Consider the following 24,994-nt stretch of genomic DNA (forward strand, 5'->3'; position numbering starts at 1 on the left):
AGAGTAATGTGGGATGGATAAAATGCATACAAGTGTTACTCCTACCATGACACAGGCTGCCTCTGTCTACAGTGGAACAAATGACTCATGGACAGATGCACACTAGAGCTCATCCGATGACCCCTAGATTTGCCCTGTTACGTTCCAAGTATGCTTAAGGTCATCATAGCACACGTGCCCCCTTTAAAATTTTCTTAAATTAGAACCAGCCTTTACACTCATTTCGCCAGACTTTCTGCCCTGCAAGCAACTTTAAGAGTCACCCGCTCCTCCTGCATCTCCCGTGCATTCTCCACAATTAGCCAAGCGCAACCTCTTCACAGGGAGGCTTATCTGCCAAGCACAGATGGTTGACCCACATGATGGGGAGGCATTCCCAGCTGTGGATCTCTCTTTCCATCACAAAGTTCAGCTGAATGAATGTCTCCTACTGCCTCCTCAGCATTCATTTGCATGCAGCTTAGAGCTGAATTTGAGTTGATTTGTCTCTTTCCTTCCAACATCTTAAAATGGAAAGTAGCCAGAGGTGGAGGTGAGAAGCTATTCCTTCCTTTCCTTTGTTTGCCCAAAACTACCTCACTGAAGTGCCCACACCTGGAAAATAACTACTACTCTTTTTTCTTTCTTTTTTAAAAGATAACATGCAGTGAACACTTTTCCTTAGGAACCTAGATCCTTTATTAAAAGTGTGAAGCGTTTTGTGACTGCTTTGCTGGAGGGCAGATGAGTAGCTTGATCTCCCCAACAAATTTCCATAACCAAAACAGATAAGCAATATTTGACTGAAGAGAGGAAAAACAGAGGAAAAGGAGACTGTTTTTTCCCTGTAACCTCTTGATTACTCCAAACATCTACCTGGGTGGTAGATGAGTTGTTTTGCCATCTCTGTGCCATTTAAGCCACCAGATCCTCTCAAATGTACAAAAACAGGAAACCACTTTTAACAGTCAGATCATTGGTCTAGCTAGCTCAGTATCATCTAGGACAGGGGTCTGCAACCCGCGGCTCCGGAGCCGCATGTGGCTCTTTTACACCTTTGCCGCGGCTCCGGGGCGGATACTAGCGAGGGGACAAGGTGCATTGTGCGCCCCGACACTCCCCACTGTGGCGGGCGCTGTACTGGCTGTGACGTCGCATGGGGGCGGTGCGTGCGTTAGTCACGCACCGTCCCAACGTCACCTTCCCGCCCGCCCGCCACATTGTAAGGGGCACGTACGCTGGTCACTGCATTGAAAGGGGGCATGTACGCTGGTCACTGTTTTGAAGGGGAGTGAAGAACACACACACACAAAAAGGTAACTTGTTAATTTAACGTTTATTTCTATGAGGAGGAGTAATTCTGAGGGGTCAAACAAAGAAATAATAAAAAAGTGACAAAAAAGTTATTTTTATAATGACCAGTTTTGTGGCTCCCAGTTTTTTTTCCTTCGGAAACGGGTCCAAGTGGCTCTTTTTGTCTTAAAGGTTGCAGACCCCTGATCTAGGATGATTGACAGTGGTTCTCCAGGGCTTCAGATGGGGACTCTTTCTCTGCCCTCCTTGACTTCAGGACCTTCTGCACGTAAAGCTGATGCTATACCTGTATGCTATCACCCTTCGCCAAAGCTTCATGAAGTAAATGGTTGGTATGTGGGAAAACTCTTGGAAGATTAATGCCTGGGATTCCTATGAGCTTCAAGGTTCAAAAGCTAGCTATTTTTGTAAGCAATAGCCAAAATATATGTGAAAAGTGTTATCTGTCTCTTGTTGTTGTTGTTTAGTCGTTTAGTCGTGTCCGACTCTTCGTGACCCCATGGACCAGAGAACGCCAGGCACTCCTGTCCTCCACTGCCCCCTTTTTTAAAAGAATGAAAAGTAGCACTTGAAAGAAGAGTAGTGGTGGATGAGGAAGACTTGCAGCTTCTGCTTAACTCTATCCCTTCCTACCATTTGTCTACTCAAAAACACCACCATTTTGCTGTTGGTAAGAAAACAGCTTGAGGGTAATCGTGGGTGGACAAGTTGCCGGAGGGTTAAGTAACTACTCCATCTGTTCTTCAACTCCTGGTTGCAGCCTTCCAGTGATGCTTTTCATTTCAGAGCAAAAGTCCGTTGCAGAAAAGAGGCATGGAATCCTGTGTCTTGTCTACTTTGGGCCTAAGATTCACCAGGCTCTTGAGTTCTTTCGATGGCACACAGAACTGGGTTTAAGATGTTGGTGTCAAGGCTCTGGTGATCATGGGTGTTCAGATGCTAGGCCTTACCCCTAGCTGCAACATGCAAGTGCAATGATGGTCAATGTTATTGTAAACCAGACTCTTGAAGCCAAATTCGCCCTTGGGTACCTCCAACTTGCAATGGGGAATCATGGTGAATTTCACAAGGCATATTTTGACCCTTTAGTCCTACTAGCTAGAAAAGATTTCCCAGCTGAATCCAGGATGTGCATGTTTATCTCTAACAAACAAATGATCAAGCACAGGTTATAAGTTACCCATAAATATATGACCCACAGAGGAAATTTGTGCTTCGGATGTTAAACAAACATCCTTGGCATTTAATAAGTTCCTCCTCTGCCTTTAACTTTTACATAAAATCTACCTGGTATAGGGGTGCTGTAAACATTTAATATACTGTATATACTGAATAGTCTGAGGCTTCTCACCACATACCACATACTTTGGAATAGTCCTGTTGAACATTACAATATAATTAAATTGAAATAGTTAATTTGTAGATGGTGACTTTTTACTTTCTTTTTTAAAAAAACTTTTTAAAATCCCACCTTTCTTCCAAGGAAAAGTACACTTCTTCATGGTAGAGTACATTGTTCTCTCCCTCTCCATACTGTTCTCACAACAACCCTATGAGGTGGGTTAGGCTGAGAGATTGTAACATGTCTAATGTTACCCAATAAGCTTCATGGCTGTGGGGATTTGAACCTTGGTCCCTGTTTGTAGCTCTTCTACTTTCTCCTACATAAATGCAACAGCTTGGTCCAGACATTAAAAGAGCCCTGCTGATCAGAACTTGTTTCACACAGTAGCCAACCAAGCGCCTATGGGAAGACCATAATCAGGCAACAGCCCTCTCCCATTCTTGTACGCCAGCAACTGGTATTCGGAGGCATCTTGCTTCTGATAATAGAGGATAGTATATAACCATCTGGTTAGTTGCCACTAAAAGCCTTATCCACCATGCAGTTGCCATTGATTATAAAGCATTGTTTAGGATTACAGTACAGGGATGAGCAAGTGCAAATCTTAGACTTGCACAGTCTCCTCTCAAGATAAGCAAGCTTAAGGCTTCTGATGACTTTTAAAAACAAACAAACCACAGTGCTATATCTCAATATGAGAAGTGGATTTGTTTTTCTTTGTTGGTTAACAAATCAGGATCTGAAACCACAGCTGAAAATGGGTTTATTTGAGCTGAGATTAGAACAAGCTATAGTTTCTTGTCTTCATAACTGGAAACTGTGGTTTGTCCAAAACAGCAACAAGAAGTTTCATTTTATTATATGCTAGATAGAAGGGGGAACATGCAACCCAAACACATGCACCTGCTTGTTCTTGCAGTGTTGGCAACAGAAATCTGAGCGGCTAAAGAGCCATTTCTTATTTGCAGAGGCCCATCTTGGGTTCTGTTACTTGGTCACAGTTGAGTGGTACAAGAATGGCTTACAGAAAATAACTAGGTTGGTACTCAACTATGTTTTACACAGAGTAGACCCACTGTAATTAATAAACATGCCTGGGGGAGGGAGAGAAAAAATAATAATAATAAACATGACTAAGTTAGGTCCATTGATTTCAGTGGATGTACTCTGAGTTGAATAGATTTGATGCTAATGAATTAGTGGTATAAGTTTGTATTGATTTTAATGTTTGAATCAATGTCTATTTTGAAAATACCAACAAAGTAATCTTCACACCTCAAACTTTACCAATATTTATTTTTCCTGAAGGTAACTTGCTGATATCTCAAAACATAGCTGTGAAGTAGTGATTGCTAAAGCTAGCCACATAGTCTTAGCCTCTCTTTGTTGTCTTCCCTGACATTTGTATACCAAGACTCTACTGACTCTCAACAGATCTTTCACACAGCATTTTCAGGCCGCATCATCAAACCTTTCTTAATAGTAAGATTTCCTTAGGCATCTTAAGCAGTACTAAGCCTGCTCATAAAGGAGCCTGCATTGTTTGCTCATCCCATCTCTTTGAATTATATACTGTGTGTTTATAGTACTCCCTGAAGTCTCAAGCAGGGAGGCATCATATCTCCAAGAGGAGTGACTCAAGTATGGTTAGACAACAAACCAGATCAACAAAGTAATAAAGATGAGAAAACATTTTGTTCCTTTCATGAGGGATACATTTGGGAGGGGAAAATCTAGTCAAGTAAAAGGGTTGTAAGAAGGGGTAAGGAATATGGGAGCAGATGGGTCAATGAAGCTCTGTGCAAGAGAGGCAGAAAGAGGAAATGACAGCACAGAAGACAAGAGTCTTCTGAATTTAGGACTTAGTACTTGGGAAGGAGTGTTTCATGCCTTGTGATAGTGCTCTGAAGGTGATAGTATTTTTAGGAAGCTTGTAAAATCAGTGTTCATCTGACTGAGTGGCTGATCCACTTTCTTGGCTTGCTTAGAATTGGGAGACAGATTTCCTGAGAGACTGGTATGGCTAAAAAAATAATAAGTGTCCAGACACAGACACATTTTCAAAGCACTACATAAAATTCATTAACAGTGCAGTCCTGCCCATGTCTATTCAGAAGTAAGTTCCGCTAAGTACAATGGGGGCTTGCTGCCAGGTTAAATGGCATATGATAGGAGCCTAAAGCGAAAAAGCAATCCATAGCATCTTCCATCGGGCAAGATTAACAATGGAAAAATTGCTGCAATGCTCACTGGTTTTTAATTCCCAGCTTTAAATAGCACAATGTTGTGCATTTAAAGTCATTTTTCAATGTCTCTCCCCAAAGCACCTGTGTGAACAAAGACCAAGAACTCTGTGTTCTAACTTGCCACTGTTATATTTTAAAACGATGAGTTATGGTAAAGGTTGCCTTTGGTTGTCTCATTTTAATGGTAAGTCTGTTCTAGTCTAGAGAGCAGGCAGAGCTGATTAATGTATAATAATGGAAAGGGACACAGCTTTCTTCTTACAAGGCCATAAGTGAATCTGAAAGTTTCCCCCCACTTTTACAGTGCAATGCTATGCATGTTTACTCAGAAGAATTTGGTGGGATCTGTTCTCAGAAGTATGCATAAGGCTGCAGTCCTTTTTATCCTTCCCAAAGGCCTGATTTCCATGTGAAAAAAATGTGAAGGCTGTTTATACCAGTGCATCTTGTTGAACTTTGACAAGAAATACAGATTGTCCACAACCACTATTCTATTATGCTTTCCAAGTATCACTGCTAGGTTTTTGCATACATTACAGCTCTACATTGTAGTTGCAGCTCTATAGTGTGCTTATTAATTAAACAGATACCAATTGTATTATTATTAATTTGAATATCAGGTAGTTCCCAGAGCCCCATCAGGTTGAAGCTTTTAGTTCTAAATACCGTACTTTGCAAACACAATTGGAAAATTATACAAATTTAAAGGCATAAATTGCCTAATATGGTTTAACTACAGGCAACTCCCCATTTGTGCAGGGGTTGTGTTCAGCAGGATGAGCATAATACAGCTCCAGGTGTCACTTATGCCTCAACTGTGTGCAAATGGGGAGTTGGCTGCATACCTAATGGTTATTGACAACCTCTGATTTTGTATATGTGCTGCCGAAGTGAGCACAACCTCGTGATTTTGTTTCAACAAAGAATATCTTAGACATAACTTTGGAGTTACTTGTGGCGCCAAAATGTAAGTTTTCCTTTGAGGTCACATGTGCATTATAAATGTGCATTACATGACTCAGGACCTCAATACCTTAAGGACTGCCTTTTCTCATATCAACCAACCCAGACCCTGCGCTTTTCATCAAAGGCCCTTCTCTATGTCCCCACTCCCTGAGAGGTTCAGAGGGTGACAACACAAGAACGAACCTTTTCTGTCATAATTCCCTGTCTGTGGAATGCTCTCCCCAGAGGGACTCTCCTGGTGCCACATTACATGTTTTTAGGTGCCAGGCAAAAACATACCTCTATACTCAGGCCTTTGGCCATTAAATAATCCATGCCCTGTTAAAAGAAGGGGGCTGTTATTATGATGCTTGACCTCATCCCAAAGACTCACTCCTCCATTGCCTCCTGAGACAGATGGCAACCAATGCTGTCTATTGCTATGCTTTATGTTTTTATTATGCTCCTTTTTATGATGGCCTTTCATGGAAACAAAATGCCTAAATAAAAAATGTTGTTAGCACCCCAATGAAATTACACTTTGTCAGTGCATGGCCAAATCCTGGCCTTTAGCCAGAACCTGATACCTGGACATGTGATGCTAGAACATGTCTTAACAATTCATTTGATTGAAGAACAAACCCATGTGAACAATACTTGGAACTCATCAGTTACAGCCAGACCTTCTTTGACTAGCACAAGGTTGATTCAGACAGGCTTGTGCTTGTGTAAAGGGTAAATGGTAGCTGTGCTTCTTTGTGCAGAATCCTAGCCAGCACACTGGCAGAAAGATGGCTCGTGTATGTCACATTTCCATCTGGACTTTTGCCTCACCTTGGGAGTTCTGTGGTAGTGGTGTGGGAAACTCCAGTAATGTAGGAGATGGGAGATCTAATTATCACTGTCTGCGATTGTTTAACTCTGACAGTGATCTCTGTACGGATATTTAATATTTATACAGGAAGCTAGGAAGGGGCATCTGCTGGCATCAGGGCTCCCTCCACTGGCATTAGATGCCAAAGGCCAAGCTTCCTGATCGCTCAGCATGTTGTTCATATTGCTCATCTTCTGTATTCTTTCCATTAAATGATGAAATAAAATCAGCTGCTCAAGAATTGGTGCAATATTTAGTTGAGTATTAGACCTTGCGGCTCAAGACTAATCGTGGCCTACTTACTGTTTCCCCAATAATCAGTGCTTACACCATAAAATAAAAATCTGCCAGTTTGATAGCTCAGTTGGTCAGAGTGTGGTGCTGATAATGCGACTGTTGCAAGTTCAGTTCCCATATGGGACAGATTCCTGCATTGCAGGTGATTGGACTAGATGATCCTCAGGATCCCTTCCAACTCTACAATTCTATGAGTTCTAGTGGCATGGGAGAGGGAGGGGAAAAAATGTTGATTCCAGGGGTGGGGACTGAGCTCGGAACTGCTGGATCTCGAGTCTGCCCCACGGTCACCTCTTGAAAGCATCAAGCCCAGCTGCTGTGCCAGCTCCAGGCTTGCCACACTGCCTTCCAGCCTGGCTGGTATGATGCAACGGATGCACCCTATGTAGTTAGTTTGATTTGAGAAGATTAAGTGGCCCTTTCTATATTCCACTTCAGAAAACCATAGCTCTTTCCTTGAATAGAACGGTGGGCAAGAACCAGGAAGTCTCTGACTTAAAAAATGTTTTCCCCAGCTTAAATTCACTACGTGACCATGGGGAAGCTTCCCACTCTCTCTCATAAAGTGGTATAGATATTAACTCTTCAAATCAAAATATTCACTTCTCAACTGCAATATGGGGACGCTAATTTTGGCCTACTTTCAGGTTTACTGTATTACTGAGAGAGCCTTTGTAAAATGTGATCAATTGTTACATGCTATCATCTTTTCCAGAGTAAGACTGTAGGTTCTATAATCACTCACTAGAGCCCCAAAACAGAGTGATGTTTCTCGGGATGGGGTGGAGGATCTGCTGCTCTTGGCTGGCCTTAAAAAACACACCATTGTGTTATCATTCAAAGAAATCAATTTACAGGCACACCATGGTTTTCTATCTGTATAATTATTAATGCTTTTGAGAATCAAATGTTTGTTTTCACGTATATTTGGATATATTTCAGACACTATTGGCATTTAAATTCAAACATTTTTAGAGCTGTATGTGTGATTTATTTCCTTTAATACAAAGTGTTGTCTAGAACGGTGAAGCCATTAGACACGACAGTTTTTTCTCCCCACCCCACAAGCTGGAGCACAGTCAAGAAGAGTATTATAAATGCGAATTTCTTCCTTTCGGGGATTTTTTCTTGTTCTTTCATTCATTCATCTTTCCCCACAATCTACCTCAGTGTTTCAGAGATAGCTGAACGAAACGCCCTTTCTTCTGGACCAGGTGTTATTATGGCTGATGTTATAATTAAGTACCATCAGCCATTTATAATTTCCGCAAACTAAGCTCCTTTCCCCGCTGCCCGGCTCCTTTCCTGCTGCTCCCCATATTAAGACGACCGCTTCCATTCCTTCACCCCGTTTCACTCGCATTCCTGAGGTACAGGGTTCTCTGCGGGGATTTAAATTCCACCCGGAAGTCATGTCCTTAGCGCGAAGAACGACGGGAAGCGTAGTTCCCCGCTCCCCTCCTGCGCCCTTGCCTCAAACGCCGGGAGGTGACCCTGAGAGAACCACAACTCCCCTGAACCTTTGCGGCGGGCGCCACCCCCGTGCCGCGCAGGCGCGTCGGCGAGGGATGGTTTTTTGAATCAGCGGCGTTGTTATTGACGCCATATTGCTGGTGTGGAAGAGTCACAGAGGCGCACGGCAGCTCCCGCCGCGGCTATCTCTCGTCATCGGCGGCCTCAGGCCGGGTAGCCTCCCGTCGTGCCGCTCCCACCGGCCTAGACACCCTCCCGGATTCGGCCCGGGGAGGATTTTCCGCGGGCGGAGCCGACGAGTCCAGCCGAGCCGGGCCGAGAGCTCCGGGCCGCTCCCTGGAGACGCAGACGGAGCCGGCGGCCGGCAGGCAGGCGGCAGAAAAGCCCAGGAGGCGCGTAGCAGTGGCGACCCCGAGCCTGACGCGGCGAGGCAGCGCCTGAAGCGCCTCCTCCGCCCCCTTCTCCTCCGTTCCCTCCTCCCCCCCCCGTCTCGTCAGCTCCTTCCGGCCCCGCTCGCTCGCTCGCTCTCTTGGTGGCGAAGGCCCAGCCGGCTCCGCTCCCTCAGCCTCTTCGTCCTCGTCTTCCTCCACCTCCGCCATGGCCTGCGGAGCCACCCTAAAAAGGACTCTGGATTTCGACCCGCTCCTGAGCCCGGCCTCGCCGAAGCGGCGGCGCTGCGCCCCTTTGTCCGCTTCGGCGGCCGCCGCCTCCTCTTCCTCCGCGGCCTCCTTCGCCTCGTCCCCGCAGAAATACCTGCGCATGGAGCCTTCGCCCTTCGGGGAAGTGTCCACTCGCCTCACCACAGGTAAGCGGGGCCCCGAGGGGCGCCTAGGGCGGGGCGCGGCGGGGGGGGGAGAGAAAGAGAGAGACTCTAGGATAAGGGGCGAAGGCCGCCTCCGCCGCCTCCCCCCTTTCTCGGCTTGCTTTTCACGAGTCCGCTTGGCTTCTCCCCCGTCGCCCCGCTTTCTCTTCCCAGCCACCTCCCTTCTCTGCCCCCCCTTTCTTCTCTCCCCCCCCCCCTTTTGGCTTCGCTTTCGCCGCGGAGTCGGCACAATGGAAATGGCCGCTCTCGCCGCGGTGGGGGCGGGGAAGTGGCAGCGATACGGGAGAGGCCGCAGAAAGGGGGTTGATAATGGGGCTGAGCCGGTGTAATGGGCGAAGAGGGGCGGGGAGACTCAGCCCCGCCGGGCTGCGTCTGGGAAAGGGGAATTTCTCTATTCAGCACCGCACCTTCCTCCCCCCCCCCACCTCCCTTTGGGGGGGGGGGAGAGGGCTGCTTGGCTCCTTGTCGTTTGACGGGGGTAATTGTATGTGTGCGGAGAGAAAGAGGAACCGAGAAATTATATCGCGAGGGAGGCGGGATCTTGGCCGGGAGAAATGTGTGTCTGTCTCTTTCTCCGTCTCTCTGCCCTTCTTTCTCTCCTCCCCGGTGCAGGCGATCGATTTGTTGCAGCCATTAAACTCTTGGGCGTATGTTGCCTGAGCCGAGGCGGCCGTGCCTCCGCCTTCCCGTTCAAACACCGGGGGAGGGCAGGGAGAGGGACGGAGCGGGGGCTGTCATCAATCACCCCAAGGTGGACTGCTTGCGCGACGGCAGGGGCCGGTTCCACCATAAGAATTGCATTTCTCTCCCCCACCCCACCCCACCTCCTTCCAGTATTGAGCCGGGTATTGTTCACGTCTCCGCGGGGGCTCAAATCAATAAAGGCGTTCTTGTAAGAAGAAGCTGTAATAAGGCAGTGGCTGTTGAACATCTCTTAGTAAGGATGAGAATGCATTTCAATGTCACTTCACCAGAAATGTTAAAGTGATAACCTGTCTCTTCTTCCTCCTGCACCCCAAGACCTAATGAATAAATTGCATGATCAGGTTTCATTGAATTACACCTCTGAAGGTATTTACATGGTTGGCCCAGAGTGTGGATTCCACTAACTGGATCTATTCGAAATCTTATTCCATATATAGAGTTCATCCTCCCCCCAATCATTTTGTCGTCTTCACCCCCTCCCCCAGTTCTCAAGTAATTAATGAATGTAGGGACCATTATCTTCAGTTTATTTTGCATATATGGATGTGGCATTTGGGTCTGAAGATTATCTGAGATAGCAGGCATAGTAATTTGCAGGTTTTTATTAAGCTTTCATTTCCCAAGAGCTTGTGTTTTCATATAGTAAGAAGTTGATCTGTGTAAGCCACATTAATTACAGAATGCTTGCTGTCACATGGAAATATGAATATTTAAATTAGCCCTTAAATCTTGCATCTTGGTATGTCTACAATAACTTGCTTCAAATTATGTTGGTCTTTCCATTGTATAGATAATCTCACTTGTGAGAGATGATATGCTGAAATGTCTGGGACCATAAATGTCTGTTAAACCCTGGTAGACTACATTTGATTTGAATAGGGTTAACAAAGTGTGGTAGTTAAATTAATACCTTTCTCATTAGTAAATTATGTTAGTGGAGCATGTATTCAGGATTGCAGTTTAGTTTGAATCATAAAGTAGCTAAAGATTGCTAAATGTGTAAGCAGGAACCAAGGTTGTGTTAGTTAAATGCTACATTTATGATTGGTGACTTCACTGGAAGTAGAAGTATACATGCAATGAATATTTAATGTAAATGTGGGTTTAAAATTGATTTAGTGATGTGAACAGCTGGGCATGTCAAGGAGCTGCAGTTTGAAGGCATTAGTAGTTTAGGAGCACATATCTTGAAAAGTGCAGTGCCGCTGAAAAACCCAGAAAAAAGTATAAAACTGGGTGTTTAAACACTTAGATGATCTTCCTTAGATGCTAATTGAGACTAAAGACCAATAATTCCACATAGAGGTCTGTTTCAAAATTATTTGGAGATTTGTCATTCAGCGGTATTTAGTTTTAAGTAAATCTTCACAATGTGGGGCTTCTGTGTAAATTCTTATGACTTTGTTCAAATTGTCCAATAATAACTTGGGGATGAAATAACCTAGATTTGTAATGCCTTACTCCACAAGAAATACAATGATGTGTGGAATTTATTTATTGTATGTTTCCGGTTTCAGAAACAGGCATGTGTTTAATCCAACTAGTCTGTAAATTAAAGCATGACAACAAGGGCCTCAGATATGTGCCTGTTTTTCTATGCAAGAGGATGAATTAAATTGTCTATTGATGAGTTACAGTAATCTAGCAAACATTAAAGGTAAAAAGGTAAAGGTACCTTTACAAACATTAGCAAACATTAGGTTATACTAATTTAGCAAAAGATTTAAAAGATCAGGTTGCACATCAGATATTCCTATATGTACAGTTCAAGAACATTGAACTGTTAAGACAGTTAAGTAGACTTTCTTACATAGGTGTGATGTAAGGATTGGTTGCCATGCTGTCATAATAGGATGTGGGTTTGGTTGCTTTTAATAAGCATTGATAAGGGTACTAAATACCTTTACATTCAGGAGACACCCTGAATGACTTTTGTGTTCTGCAATGTTAGTTGTTGCTGGTTCTGTTAAGGGCAACAAAGTTTCATGGAATACAGCTATTTTATACAAAACACAGGTACCACTTGTGTGTTGCCATCAGTAGTGGCAGTACTCAGTGATGTGGGTTTTATTGGAAATTTTTTGTTGCCCTAATTGATTGAAAGCTGACTTTGTGTGTTTATTTGACTTAAGCTTTTAAAAAAATTATTTTAGATCATTTCTACCCTGCCTTTAGGCTCCCAAGGAGGCATCTAGATCAGAAACATGACAACAAAAATACAGTATTTAATTAAATAAGTTAAAACTGCAGCATGAAAGGGCATCTCACACAACTAGGGCAGTCTAAATACACCACTCAACAGGAAGGCTTGTTGGAACAGATTGAAATCATTACTGCTTTCCTAAAACTCAAACATCAACCTCTTTTAGAGGGGATTTCCATTATCTGAGAGCTTGTCCCCAGCAAATGCACTCCCAGAGTTAGTGGAACATAGTGCAGGTAGAATCATAAGACAAAATATAGAAGTAGAGATGGGGTGGCAGAAAGATAATGAAGTGCTAACTGTGTATCACTAGCAGTGGCCTCCATGGTTGGATTTTCCCATGGGTCAGTGGCCCTTAATATGAAAAGGGTTTTCCACCCTTGGCTTACTTGGAAATTATTTTTACTTCAATTCTGGCACGATAGCTGAATGACATATAATTCCTTTGCATTATTTATATTTTAATAAATGAAATGAAAGCATTGTAAAGTATTAAGTTTTAGCATGCATGATGAATTATGCACATAAAATATTTTGTCTATGAATAGCCACATGAAAAAGTTAATTGCAACTTAGATTTCAGATTTAAACTAGTATATCCATTCTAGCTGACAGATTTGAATTTGTATTGTATTCATTAGTTATGTTACTAACTAATTCTATGAATGCATTCTTAAAGTGGAATTTTTTCCATTGAAAAATGTAACAATAGGTTTTTCATGTATAAAAATGTTACGACCCCACACCATCAGCTGCATTGGACTGGGGTCAAGTTGCTGCATTAGCCCAGCAAGAAAAGTTTGTTCCTTACATCAGTTCTGTCATCTTTTGCTCATTTCTCAGAGTTGCTGTGTCAGCATATTAGCTCATGCATCAGACTGTAGACTGAGTAATCTAATTGGCTATAGGAATTGGTTTGTTAAAAGCAGTTCAATGTACAGCATTTCAGGTCTCAATTTCCCCCTGAATTTAGGAGGTTGGATCTTGAGAAGAACAGTGGAGTGGTGCAATGGGGTGTTCTGTCTCTCCCCTCCCCCCTCTTCCCATTCTTACCCCTTGCACACACCCAACCAAGCTGTTCCTGAGGGTTTACAGAGCCTCTTAGAATGGCTTGGAATGGGGCATATAGGCTTGTAACAGGATGAGGAAACAGAAGAATTACTGGGGTACATTGCACAAGCAGAAATACCTTTCTGTTCACACAAGGCATATTTGGATCTATGCCAATGTAAACATTGATTTGGGCCAATCTAGCTTAATTAAGGAAGAAAATCTAGCTTTGGAGTTGGTGGGTGTGTCACTAAAAAAATGAGCCACCAGCTGTTTTGAATAGGTAAATAAATGCTTTATTGGTAGGAGAGGAGAAGGGAAACATTCAGAGTAAATATTGTATCAAAGAGTTCTAAACATTGTTTGGACAGCTGCTGTGTTGCTGAATTCATGCTGAATTGGCCTTTTCTCTATGATTTTTCTATTTGTACATGTCTGAAAGAAATTGCATATCTTAAAACCTGTATGACAAAGATGTAATTTTGGTGTGCAGTGTATTTACTTGGAGCAATCATGGTGGGAAGAGTACTTTTTATCTTGGGGAGCTATAGAGCTTTTTCCCATCTGAGAATTTCTAGCTATGTTTTGGTTAAATGATCTGTTTGTACATCTAATACCAATGCAGACACCTGTAGCATTCCTCTTCATAGACTTTAGTATAAAATCCAAATAACTAAAAAAGTATAAGATCACTTGCCATAGTAGCATCTTGATACTAAACTTCTGTCTGGGCTTTATCAGTAGAGATTAATGTTAAGGAATCACATGCCTGCTCCTTCAATCTTCTACATTTGAGTGGGAAACCTGTGGCCCTCCAACTGTTCCATCGTCCCCAGCCAGCATAGCCAGTGGTCGGTGTGATGGGATTTGTAGCTCAGCAACATTTGGAGGGTCATAGATTCCTCAGCTCTATATAGACACTTACCTGGGACTTGCCACACTTTGATTGAAGTCCGGTAAGTCTTGTCTGTCGAGATGTCCTAAGATTGCATCTCCATAGAAAAAAATGTCAGTCAGTCATACAGTCTAAAGAAGTTACAGCCCAGACACAAATTTGTCACCTTAATGAAAACTAAGTGAATAGATGTTTAAAACAATGCTATTGCAATTTTTTTAAAAAAATAGTTGGGTCATCTGGTATGTAGTTTCTGACTTTGATCAGTGCTAATACTCCGCCTCTTAAGGTGGTTCACATGTAAGTGCAGGGGTCTTTTCAGCAGGGGGCCGATCCACTGTCCCTCAGACGGGAATGAATGAATTCCTATGCCCCCCAAAATAACCCAGAGATGCATTTTAAATAAAAGCACACATTCTGCTCATGTAAAAACACGCTGATTCCTGGACCACCCACAGGCTGGATTTAGAAGGTGATTGGGCTAGATGCGCCCCTCCCCGGCCTTAGTTTGCCTACCCATGTGCCTATCTATCACTTGATGACCTGCTTGCATGACAGAGCCATCCTAGACTGAGCAACACACTTGCCCAGTCATCTTGAACACATACTTCCTTAATGTTTATACATTTAGATGCTACTCACGAAGCCTTTGGTGTACATATGGGCATTTGGGAGAGTACATTTGGGGCATTTATCCAATGCTAACCATAATATTTTTTTTGAGCAAATTAAAATATGACTTCATATGATATGATCCATGCTTATCCTGCGGTGTCCTTTTTGAACTCCTACATTTCAAACCACAAATACGAAGATGGCAGAGCTGGTACAGTTGATGTGCTGGTATAATGTTATTCCTAAATTACAGGAAGAGGTAACACTAGTGAGAACTTGAGAAGCATGTGGATATATCAGTGGCAGCTTTCAGTAGCCGTAACATTCCAAACATTTTAAATATCTTTAATATCTCAGTGTACTAGCAAACCACGAAAACTATTTTTAGTACTTTTTTGGTCTTTTCTGTTTTTCCTCTTTCTCTGCTTAAAAGAAGAAAAAAATATCACTAACCCAAAAAGGAATTTTTTTGGTTTATGTTGCTAGTGTGACCAACTTGAGTTTGAGCCCACCAGTTAAAGATCAGTATTATGTAAAAGGTTTTGCTACCATGTATCCAGTCTGTATTCCGTGACAATTATTGTTGCATCATCTTCTGTTGTTTAACAGAAGTTATTGAGCCAGAGTGGAAATATGAATATAATCCGCATTATTCTTTTGGGAGATTAGGGGTGGAATCCAATGTGTGAGTGGACTTCCACTTGCACAATTGGGCTTTAGCTTCATCTGCTGCCCCCTGCACTCCCCCAACCCCCCTGAGCAGATTTTGAGGGCATGCAGAGAACTGCAAGGGAAGGAGAGGAAAGTGAAGTCTTGCGCAAGCAGAAGTCCATTTGGCTTGCACATGGACAGCTTTGGATTAAACCCTAGGATTTACTGCTTTTAGCAGAATCTTTGGTTGGGGATTTCCCAGTTCTGCCTGTGTTTGGGGGTGGGGTGGATTTTTACTTCCTCACCCTCTGGATTATTCTGTTCATATTACTCTATAATGGAAAACAGACTTCTGTCTGTTTTTATTGGATCAACACAATTTGAAGTGGCAAGAAATTTAAGAACTTAAAGGAAGATGGAAAACTGTAATTTGCAATATTTCTTTCAACATAAAGTTGGTCACCTGAACCTTAATCCAACAAGGGCTGATCTGGATGCTCTGGATTGCTCCACTGAATGTGTCTGTGTGTGTGGAGACTCCCCCCTACACTCAGGACTCTCATCAGCACATAGTTTTCATTCCAGCACAGGTCTTTGAATGCACCGTTTACCTGCTGTTCCATTTGTGGATAATTTCTTTTTTTTGTTGGGGTTCAGATCAGTGGCAGGTGGAGCCTCTGGATCATGGCTGTTGATATGAATATTTTTTTCCCTTTCTTGGCAGTACCTTGTTTAAAGTGACTAGCTCTTGAACTTCAGGTTTGTCAAACCCAACAGTGGCAGTAAATCTAAACTCAAAGATAATCATAATGGTCGTTCTCAGCATTTGAGCGTAAATACTGGACTTTGTAATTCCTTGACACTCAAATCCAATCTAAGAGTTTGGACAGTCCTGGTTATTTGTCTTAGATTTATTTGTTGCTAGTTTGTGGTTGGTGAAGACAACGCTTAACCACAAGCCATGGTTTAGACAACATGGTCAGGCAAACCTTGGTGTAGCTCAGCATGGTGGCAAAAAAAAAATAACGGAAAAACAAAGTTTTTGCAAGTTGGTGGGATCCTGCAGGTTCCCACTAATCTATAGTTTGGGGTAGTAGATGTGAACTAGACTCTGAGCTTCATGGCTAGGTGGGGGGTTATAAGACCGGGTCTCCCAACATTCTTATCTACTACACTACCTTGGCTGACAGTGACAATATCTTGGGTATTTTGGGCCTTGTGTCAGGAATGCTACCATGACATTGAAACTATGCTTACAGTATGACAAGAAAGTAAGTATGGAAATAGCTAACAATTTAAAAATTAGATTTAAATATTATTTAAACAACATTAGCTTAAATACAACATTGAAAGTGAATATGCTTCTTTAGTGATGATAGTTTCCTATATGAGAAGCATACTCCAAAGAAAGAAATAATGTACTATTGGTTGTTGAAAAGGACTAGACTACTGGGACCAGCATTCCACAGCCTCCTTTGGTTTCTGCCTCCAAGGCATGATTCAGGGATGCTTGTTAACTGTTCTTTAGATTACACCTTCTTTTATATCCTGTCTCCTGGTGTAAAATCCTAAAAAACTCAACAACTTCAATCCTAAAAAGGTCTGGTCGGCCCTCACGCATGCTCATTTCGTCAAATCTGGCCTGCTTTGCGGGGAAAATTTCAGACCTCACCTGGAGTACTGTGTCCAGTTCTGGGCACCACAGTTCAAGAAGGACACTGACAAACTGGAACGTGTCCAGAGGAGGGCAACCAAAATGGTCAAAGGCCTGGAAACGATGCCTTATGAGGAACGGCTAAGGGAGCTGGGCATGTTTAGCCTGGAGAAGAGGAGGTTAAGGGGTGATATGATAGCCATGTTCAAATATATAAAAGGATATCACATAGAGGAGGGAGAAAGGTTGTTTTCTGCTGCTCCAGAGAAGCGGACACGGAGCAATGGTTCCAAACTACAAGAAAGAAGATTCCACCTAAACATTAGGAAGAACTTCCTGACAGTAAGAGCTGTTCGACAGTGGAATTTGCTGCCAAGGAGTGTGGTGGAATCTCCTCCTTTGGAGGTCTTTAAGCAGAGGCTTGACAACCATATGTCAGGAGTGCTCTGATGTTGTTTCCTGCTTGGCAGGGGGTTGGACTCGATGGCCCTTGTGGTCTCTTCCAACTCTATGATTCTATGAAAAATGGGCACCCCTGGATTGGACTAATGCAGCCTCTTGATATTTTCTGTGTAGTGTCCCAAAAAGTGAAAATAGACAGTTTTAAGTTTCACTTCTTCTACATACAGGTATTAGCTGACATTTTTCAAAAGCAATATATGGATTTATTTATTTTTTTAATGGGAACAAATACTGAATGCAAAAGGGATAGTTTTCACAGTGTGAGATTAGGCATGGATTCAATCTATTGAAGGTTTAGAAGGAGTTAGGGATTCAGATGCTAAATGTAAAAAAAAAATGACGTTTCTTAATGTGAACGAAACAAGCATTCCATTATTTTATTTTAATTTTTGTCTAACTAGTAGATACTTGATAGCTTGAACTTCTCAAATCCCGCTCTTATCAGGGTTTGGCTAACCCATGTTTCTCCAGATGTTGTTGGCTACAACTCCCATTTCTAACCACTGCCACGCTGGTGGGTTTGGGAGTCCCAACCTGTGGTGGGCCACAGGTTAGTCACTCTTGCTGTAGACTGGAATGACTATTCTAATGAATTGAATATTACTTTATTTGATAAAAGTTTCTTATTTTAAAGTTATGTTTTATTATCACATTTTTTATTGGATTAGATTGTTATAAGGTGTACATACTTTGTTTCTTCAGCTTGTAAACAGCCGTAGGTATAGTAAAATAAAAAGGCGGTATACAAATTAGGAGAAATGGATCTGTATTGTACTGTATATCTTAAACTGGTTTGAATCCTGTGCAACTTCACTTATTAGCTGAGCTGTTGAAGATACTGTGCTGTTCTTTCCAAGAGAACAGATTTTGCTACTCTTTCATTGTTGCCTTAGCAAAGTGCTAGGTTTCATCTTACATGGGACTTTATAGCAGATCAGGAAGTTACTGTTACTCTATTTTTTTTAGAGTGAAAGTTTTTTCAAAAAAAGAAAAGAGATACAGTAATCATTTTTAAAAGTACCATAATGAGACAACCATCTGGGAATGTTTCCAAGGTTGGACATGAGCAACCGCGCCCAAGTAATGGAAGTGACTCTGTATATTTACAGTGGTACCTCGGGTTAAGTACTTAATTCGTTCCGGAAACTGTTCTTAACCTGAAGCACCACTTTAGCTAATGGGGTCTCCTGCTGCTGCCATGCCGCCGGAGCATGATTTCTGTTCTCATCCTGAAGCAAAGTTCTTAACCTGAAGCACTATTTCTGGGTTAGCGGAGTCTGTAACCTGAAGCGTATGTAACCTGAGGTACCACTGTACTCAGTTGGTATTTGCAAGCTGGCTAGATGAGGCAAAAGAGGCTAAATTAACTGCCTTAAAGGAGATGGTAGTAGTATACCCCATGGTGTCTGGCATGCAGAGAATCTGGGCAATCTAGATTGGCTTTTGGTGGCAAGGAGATTATTCTACAGTCTAATAGGATGAATTCTGGCAGATGTGGGGGAGGGGGTGAAATTAAAGGTGGCATGTGCATCTTGGTGTTCTGAGTTTACATGTGGAAGTCTTCCCTGCAAGACCTGCAAGCTGAAATTGGAAGGGTGGGGAGAGAGAATCTGCACTCAGATTACTCCTCCCCTGCCATCAGTGTTGGGGATGCATTTCTGTAGAAGTGCTTGCATGAGACTTAAGAAAGATGCTTCTTCTGTGGATACCCCTCCGCATGGGATAGAGGAGAAAGACACAATCCGTCTCACTACATTTGCCCCACAAAGCTAGTGCTGTAGATAGGGCTGATTGCTTTTCCCTTTTGTTTCTTTCTGGTGAAGTGCAGGGAAGAGTGCAGATCTGTAAGGGAGAGCATGCATTTTTGCCCACCAGGCAGCAGTCTAGAGAATATTATCATAAGATCGAGAGAAGCCATAATGGAAGGGGATGGTGCACATTTAAGCCAGTAGTGCATTCAATGTACAGCAGAATTTCAGAAAATTATAACTCATACAGTGATGTACGTTTTTAATGGTAATACTTAGTTAAGTTTAATGAGATAATGTGATGCATAATTATTCAGATCTACTTTGGAAAAGCAGCACAGATTATTTTGCATATGTGGTCACAGAGTCAGTATGCAGGAAATAAGGAGGTACTGACATGTTTATGGAACTTGTCCTTGATTGTCTAGTGCCTTTAAAGCCAGACTAAATCAGGGAGGTGGAATGAATGTAGCTGCCACCAAATCTATGTCATGGAACGATGGTTCGCAATTTAACGCTTGTGACCTGTCATTTTTCTCACTATTCTTTTAGGACAAAGTGGAGGTCATAGTAGGCTGGTAGTGGATCCACATTGGGTGGAGTGGAGTGCAACTACCGAGGGAGCTTTGATTCAGTGTTCCTCTCTGCTAACAAAAGGGGTGTGGAGGCAAGTTCTGCTGATTCCCTCCCTTGCATTCCACCTTGCTCCAATCTCCAATCATTTCCCTTTCTGTTAACAGAGACCTTTGCTAGAAGTAACCATTTAGGCCCCCTACCTGTTGCTGCTTAGGAATTTGTGTGGGAAAGAACATTGCTGGGGTTTATAATACAAAATTTTATCTTTTGTGGTGCATAAATTTAGCTTCTTAAAAAGTGTAATTCATTGAAAATTACTTAAATGTTCTTAATGTTTTGACAGAACTGCATAGCCACACTTCTAAGATGCATACTATAGTAAATCAGCACTTATATAGTCAATGTAACACATTTGGGTTTTGAAATCTTTGCTAGACTAATAAGCAGAAACATAATGAATATGTTTTCCATTTTCTAGAGCAAATTCTGTACAATATAAAACAGGAGTACAAACGCATGCAGAAGAGGAGACACCTAGAAAACTTTCAGCAAACAGATCCCTGTTGTTCTACTGATGCACAGTCACAAGCATTTCTCCTTACTGGACCAGCTTTGCCAGGTAAAACTTTTAAAGTAAATTTACATAACATTTGATAATTTGGATCCTAGGTAAGTTATGCATGTCACTATGAAAAAACTGTGGAAGGAAGAGTTTTATTTGAAGAGGAGATATACTCTGTTGATATGAACAGTGGAAACAAATAAGAGCATATTCATAAGAAACTTTATCTGTTCTCTTCCAGATAATCATTGAGATAATATACTTTTAAATGGGCTGTTGCCCACCCTTTTTGAAAAGGGTGCCAAAAGTTGAGTATAAAATAAGAGCAACATACTATATACCAGGGATGGGAATCTCATTCAGCCTGAGAGGAGATTTTAACAAATCAGGCCAACATACATGCTGGCAAGCCAGCAGAGATTCCTCTGCCTGACTTTTAAGGGTAACTAGCAAATGGGACATCAAGCCATATTTTATATGTTTGCAGACAAATTACCTTGTGGATACTCTGAGATGTTGCCAATACATATTGTTGTAAATAATTGACAGGCACTTAACTTAGACTGCTGTCTTCAAAAGCCATCATACAGAGAAAGTTACACACTTAAATCTATGGAAACATAAAGCATAGTTGACATCGCTTTGGATTGTGACAGAGGTTGCACTCACTGGTCAAAAATCTGATCCTGAAAACAGCTACAAGTGTATTCTATGCACTCATCAGTAATTAGGAGGATCTCTAAAATATACCTTAATTACCTATGAAAATACTTTTTCATAGGTACTTCATCTGCAGCATCATCGCCACTGAAAAAAGAACAGCCCCTCTTTACTCTCAGACAAGTTGGAATGATATGTGAACGCTTGCTCAAAGAACGTGAAGAGAAAATCCGTGAAGAGTATGAAGAAATTTTGACCACAAAACTTGCAGGTATGACAAAAATAAACAGTGCATGAAACTTGCAGTAATTATACGTTAGTCAGTAGTGAGCTGTTACAAATAAATCTCTGTCTCCTGAGTAATAATTGTAGCCGAGTTCTTGTGAGTTGGCTCTATCTGGAGGAGGTAGGGCTGATCCTGTTCCTTTTAATTTCCTGCAAGATATTTCTACTGTAGCGTGGGAAGGGATCCTCCACATGTTGCTGGACAACAGCTCTTATCTGTGGCTATTGACCATGCTGGCCAGGACTGGTGGGAGTTTGTGTCCAGCATCTGGAGGACCATAGGTTGCCCACCCCTGCTGAAGGATGGCAGTCACAAAATGATTACTAACCAAGTTGTATTCCTGCACCATGATGCTGAGCAGGAAAAGTAGCTTGGCTTGGCTGAGCCACTTGAGTTCTCACATGTTGCACTAAAAACATTCCCAACATAAATGCTCATCACAATTTGCTCTGGGCTTTAGTTTAGGTTAACTGCCTGTGTAGAAAGCTGACTTTTGGATCTGATGATCCTTTGCCTGCTTTTAAATGACAATACTTAGACCTGATAATATGCCACTTTACTGGCAGATGATATCAGGGCATGAGTGTGCTGGATGCCGCCTGTTTAGTCCACAATATCTGTGCCCACATGTAATGATGAAAGAGTTAAAGGGAGGATGTGAGGCCTTCTCTGACTCCTTTTATTACATCTAGACAGTGCTATAAGGGATAATAAGTCAGCAGGTGCTTAGGCACAATGCAGAGAGCGCCAACTGACACACAAATAAGAGTGTAGTGTGCTTAATGTGGAGTGCTTTTTCCTGTACTGGCTGTGTTCTGTAAAGTCTCTTCAAGCGATTGTTACATTTGATTATTCACTTGGAATATTCCTTGCTTATAGAACAGTATGACGCATTTGTGAAGTTCACGCATGACCAGATCATGCGACGATATGGAGAACAGCCTGCAAGTTGTAAGTATTTTGAGCTATTGCCCATGTTGTCACAGAGAGACCAACACCCCATCCCTGAGCATATTGGGAGTGGGGAGCCACAGAAATTGCCCCCACTTCTTAGGTTGGGGGTAGGGGGAATCCTGTGAGCAGAGCTCTGCTCACTGGAATCTAGGATCCACACATTGGCTTTCTGTATGCTGAGGCAAGTTGCAGTTTAGAATTGTAGAATTTTGTGTGCTGTTCTCCCTGATGCAATTCTTTCTTTATCTTTTCAGATGTTTCATGAATCATGTTTTCTGCATATGTGGGCAGCCCTGAAACCCTGTTCTATTGTTGCAAGCTGTCCTTTAAAGACTTGCAACAATGCCATATTCCCCCTTCCCCCCTCTGTATACACTGGTTATTTCAAGCTTTTGTCAGTGGCAACCACTCTTATGCAGCAACTGGTTTTGGAGTGCTCCCTGATGTCAGTACCACCTGGATGTGGACCTTTGCTACCTGTTAATACCAGTGGTCTCATTTGCTGTATCATTACAATTTGGCTTATGTTAATAAGTTTGAAAAGTAAAAGGATTAAAGCTGGTGTACTAGAACTCTGCCCTTCACTGGTTGTGTAAATAAAAGTGTAGAATGACACTTCTGACTGAAGTTAGTGTGGTTTTCATAACTGTGCACTGCAAAGCTATATTCACAGTTAAATTAGAATGTAATTCCTGGACAAATTTAAAGCAAATAGCCCACAGTACTGCCTGTGAAATAGTGAAGGAGGGCATTTCTGTATTCCATGACTTTTTGGGGGGTTAAGAATGGGTTTATATAATTTCTCATTTTTGTAGGTTTTATTTATTCTATCAGTCTTTAACAAATGTTTATTGCTGCAATTTTTCAGTGTATCATTGTTTTACTGCCCTTGTAGTACTGGAATTTAGTTGAAAGAATAAACATTTACTTCTAACCTGTGTGTTTGAATATATAGGTGGCATTTTGTCACCATTTGGATAAAATAAGTGAAACTTCGAGCAGCTGTTAGCTGGTAGATCAGGAAGAAAAAGTGACCAAACCAGAGGTTAAGAAAGCTCCCTTTTTATAGTCAGAAGCTGTTAGCTTTGGGGATGACTCACTGAACCTCAGAAATCTGAGATGAGCCAAAGTTCCTTTCCATAAGGATTTTAGAAGAACCTGCCTTCATCTTTTTGGAAGGTTTCCCTGTCTGAAAAACTCACAAGTATGTAGAAAGCACTGCCAAGAGGAACATACCCCACCTTTAGAAGGTCTGCTATTCCTGTTTGTATCAATGGGCCCTGACCAATTAGGTCCAGTCGTGACCGACTCTGGGGTTGCGGCACTCGCTTTATTGGCCGAGGGAGCCTGCATACAGCTTCTGGGTCATGTGGCCAGCATGACCAAGCCACTTCTGGTGAACCAGAGCAGCGCACAGAAACGCTGTTTACCTTCCCGCTGGAGTGGTAGCTATCTACTTGCACTTTGATGTGCTTTTGAACTGCTAGGTTGGCAGGAGCAGGGACCGAGCAACTGGAGGTCACCCTGTCACAGGGATTCAAACCGCCGACCTTCTGATCGGCAAGTCCTAGGCTCTGTGGTTTAACCCACAGCGCCACTCACATCCCTTAGTTTGTATCTATACTTGTATCTTAATTTTTAAAAAGCATATTCAGTGGGGATTGGTCAGCTCTGAACTAATATTTCAAGACAAATCGGTGCGATTTGAAGGTTTTTCATATTTTTGAGTCAAACTGCCATTAATACAGTGTTTCAGTGCCATCAGGAACTCTCAAGATTCCATATGGCTCTGTAAAGTCAGAAGGGGTGATCATACTTGCAAAAGGTGTCCAGTTCTGGCATAAAATGAAAGTTAGACCATACTTTAAAGGTGTGCTGCACAAAACTACTGCATGCATCTGCCTACAATTTACAAAGCTTAATTCGCTATGAATGAGCTGCTGTATCTGCAGATTTCAGGCACTTCTGTGAAAACATCTGGTGCACACTCCTAATAGCTACCACACGTAAATAGCTTTTTAACTTTTATGTATGGTCCAAGTCTTTGTATAAACTACTTTTTCTTGGAAGTAATCATTGCTTTTGCTACCACAGCTGCCGAGAATTAGCTTTTTCAAGCTGGGGGGGGGGCAGTGAACGTTGAAGATTCTTAAGCTTTTGGATTAAAATCCCAGATTTTAACTTGAAGGCCATGACTGCTCATTTGGCTTTCATTCCAGTCTCTTTTTCTAGTATTGTTGATGCTGCTGAAATTGTTCAAAGTAATTTTACATTCTGGGAGCCTCTGTTGTATTGCATTTGGATGGCCACACTGCAACATTCTGAGCCTGAATTTTGCTAGTGTTCTTTCCTCCCGTTGTAATTTCAGCCAGGCTTCTGCTACAAGAGGGTTAGAGTTTTGCAATTCCCCACTCATGTTTGCTCCATAAGAACCTAAATTTAACTGAGGTTTGATTGAATTTTTCCTCACTTTAAGGTTGTTGTTTTTTAAAGGAAATTGCAACTGTTTGTGTCATGCCAAGGGAAATGGAAAGATTAAAGAGAACTGTTCGAACACCAGCTAAAAAAAATGACGAACACTGTTATCCAAAGTGTCATACTGATTATTCAGTATGTCAGAGATTAAACAAGCATAAATTTTTCAATATCTTCCTGGTCTCTTAGAAACAATGCATTA

At 42.2% G+C, this 24,994-nt stretch overlaps 2 protein-coding genes across 2 annotated transcripts in view; one reads left to right on the forward strand and one right to left on the reverse strand.

Annotated features, from left to right (window-relative positions):
• The first annotated feature begins 8,570 nt into the window (after window positions 1-8,570).
• AKIRIN2 (akirin 2) lies at window positions 8,571-23,251 on the forward strand. The gene is made up of 5 exons (XM_079970589.1): window positions 8,571-9,278; window positions 20,334-20,474; window positions 21,199-21,348; window positions 22,243-22,314; window positions 22,572-23,251. Exons 1-5 carry the CDS (start codon window positions 9,071-9,073, stop codon window positions 22,580-22,582), a joined length of 582 nt encoding a protein of 193 aa, XP_079826715.1. The 5' UTR covers window positions 8,571-9,070; the 3' UTR covers window positions 22,583-23,251.
• The window catches only part of ORC3 (origin recognition complex subunit 3), a 43,555-nt gene continuing 34,622 nt past the window's right edge, over window positions 16,062-24,994 (reverse strand). Inside the window, exons 21-22 of the transcript XR_013837248.1 lie at window positions 20,914-21,027; window positions 16,062-16,203 (exon numbers count right to left, since the gene is read on the reverse strand). The gene's annotated coding sequence lies outside the window, so the exon portion shown is untranslated. The remainder of the gene's footprint in view (window positions 16,204-20,913; window positions 21,028-24,994) is intronic.

Source organism: Podarcis cretensis, assembly GCF_951804945.1.
Source record: "Podarcis cretensis genome assembly, chromosome: 3".
NCBI lineage: Eukaryota > Metazoa > Chordata > Lepidosauria > Squamata > Lacertidae > Podarcis > Podarcis cretensis.

Coding starts and splice junctions, on each gene's coding strand:
- AKIRIN2 (XM_079970589.1), top strand. CDS start 9,071: ATGGCCTGCGGAGCCACCCTAAAAAGGACTCTGGATTTCGACCCGCTC. Junction 9,279..20,333: donor GTCCACTCGCCTCACCACAG/GTAAGCGGGGCC, acceptor TCCATTTTCTAG/AGCAAATTCTGTACAATATA. Junction 20,475..21,198: donor TACTGGACCAGCTTTGCCAG/GTAAAACTTTTA, acceptor ACTTTTTCATAG/GTACTTCATCTGCAGCATCA.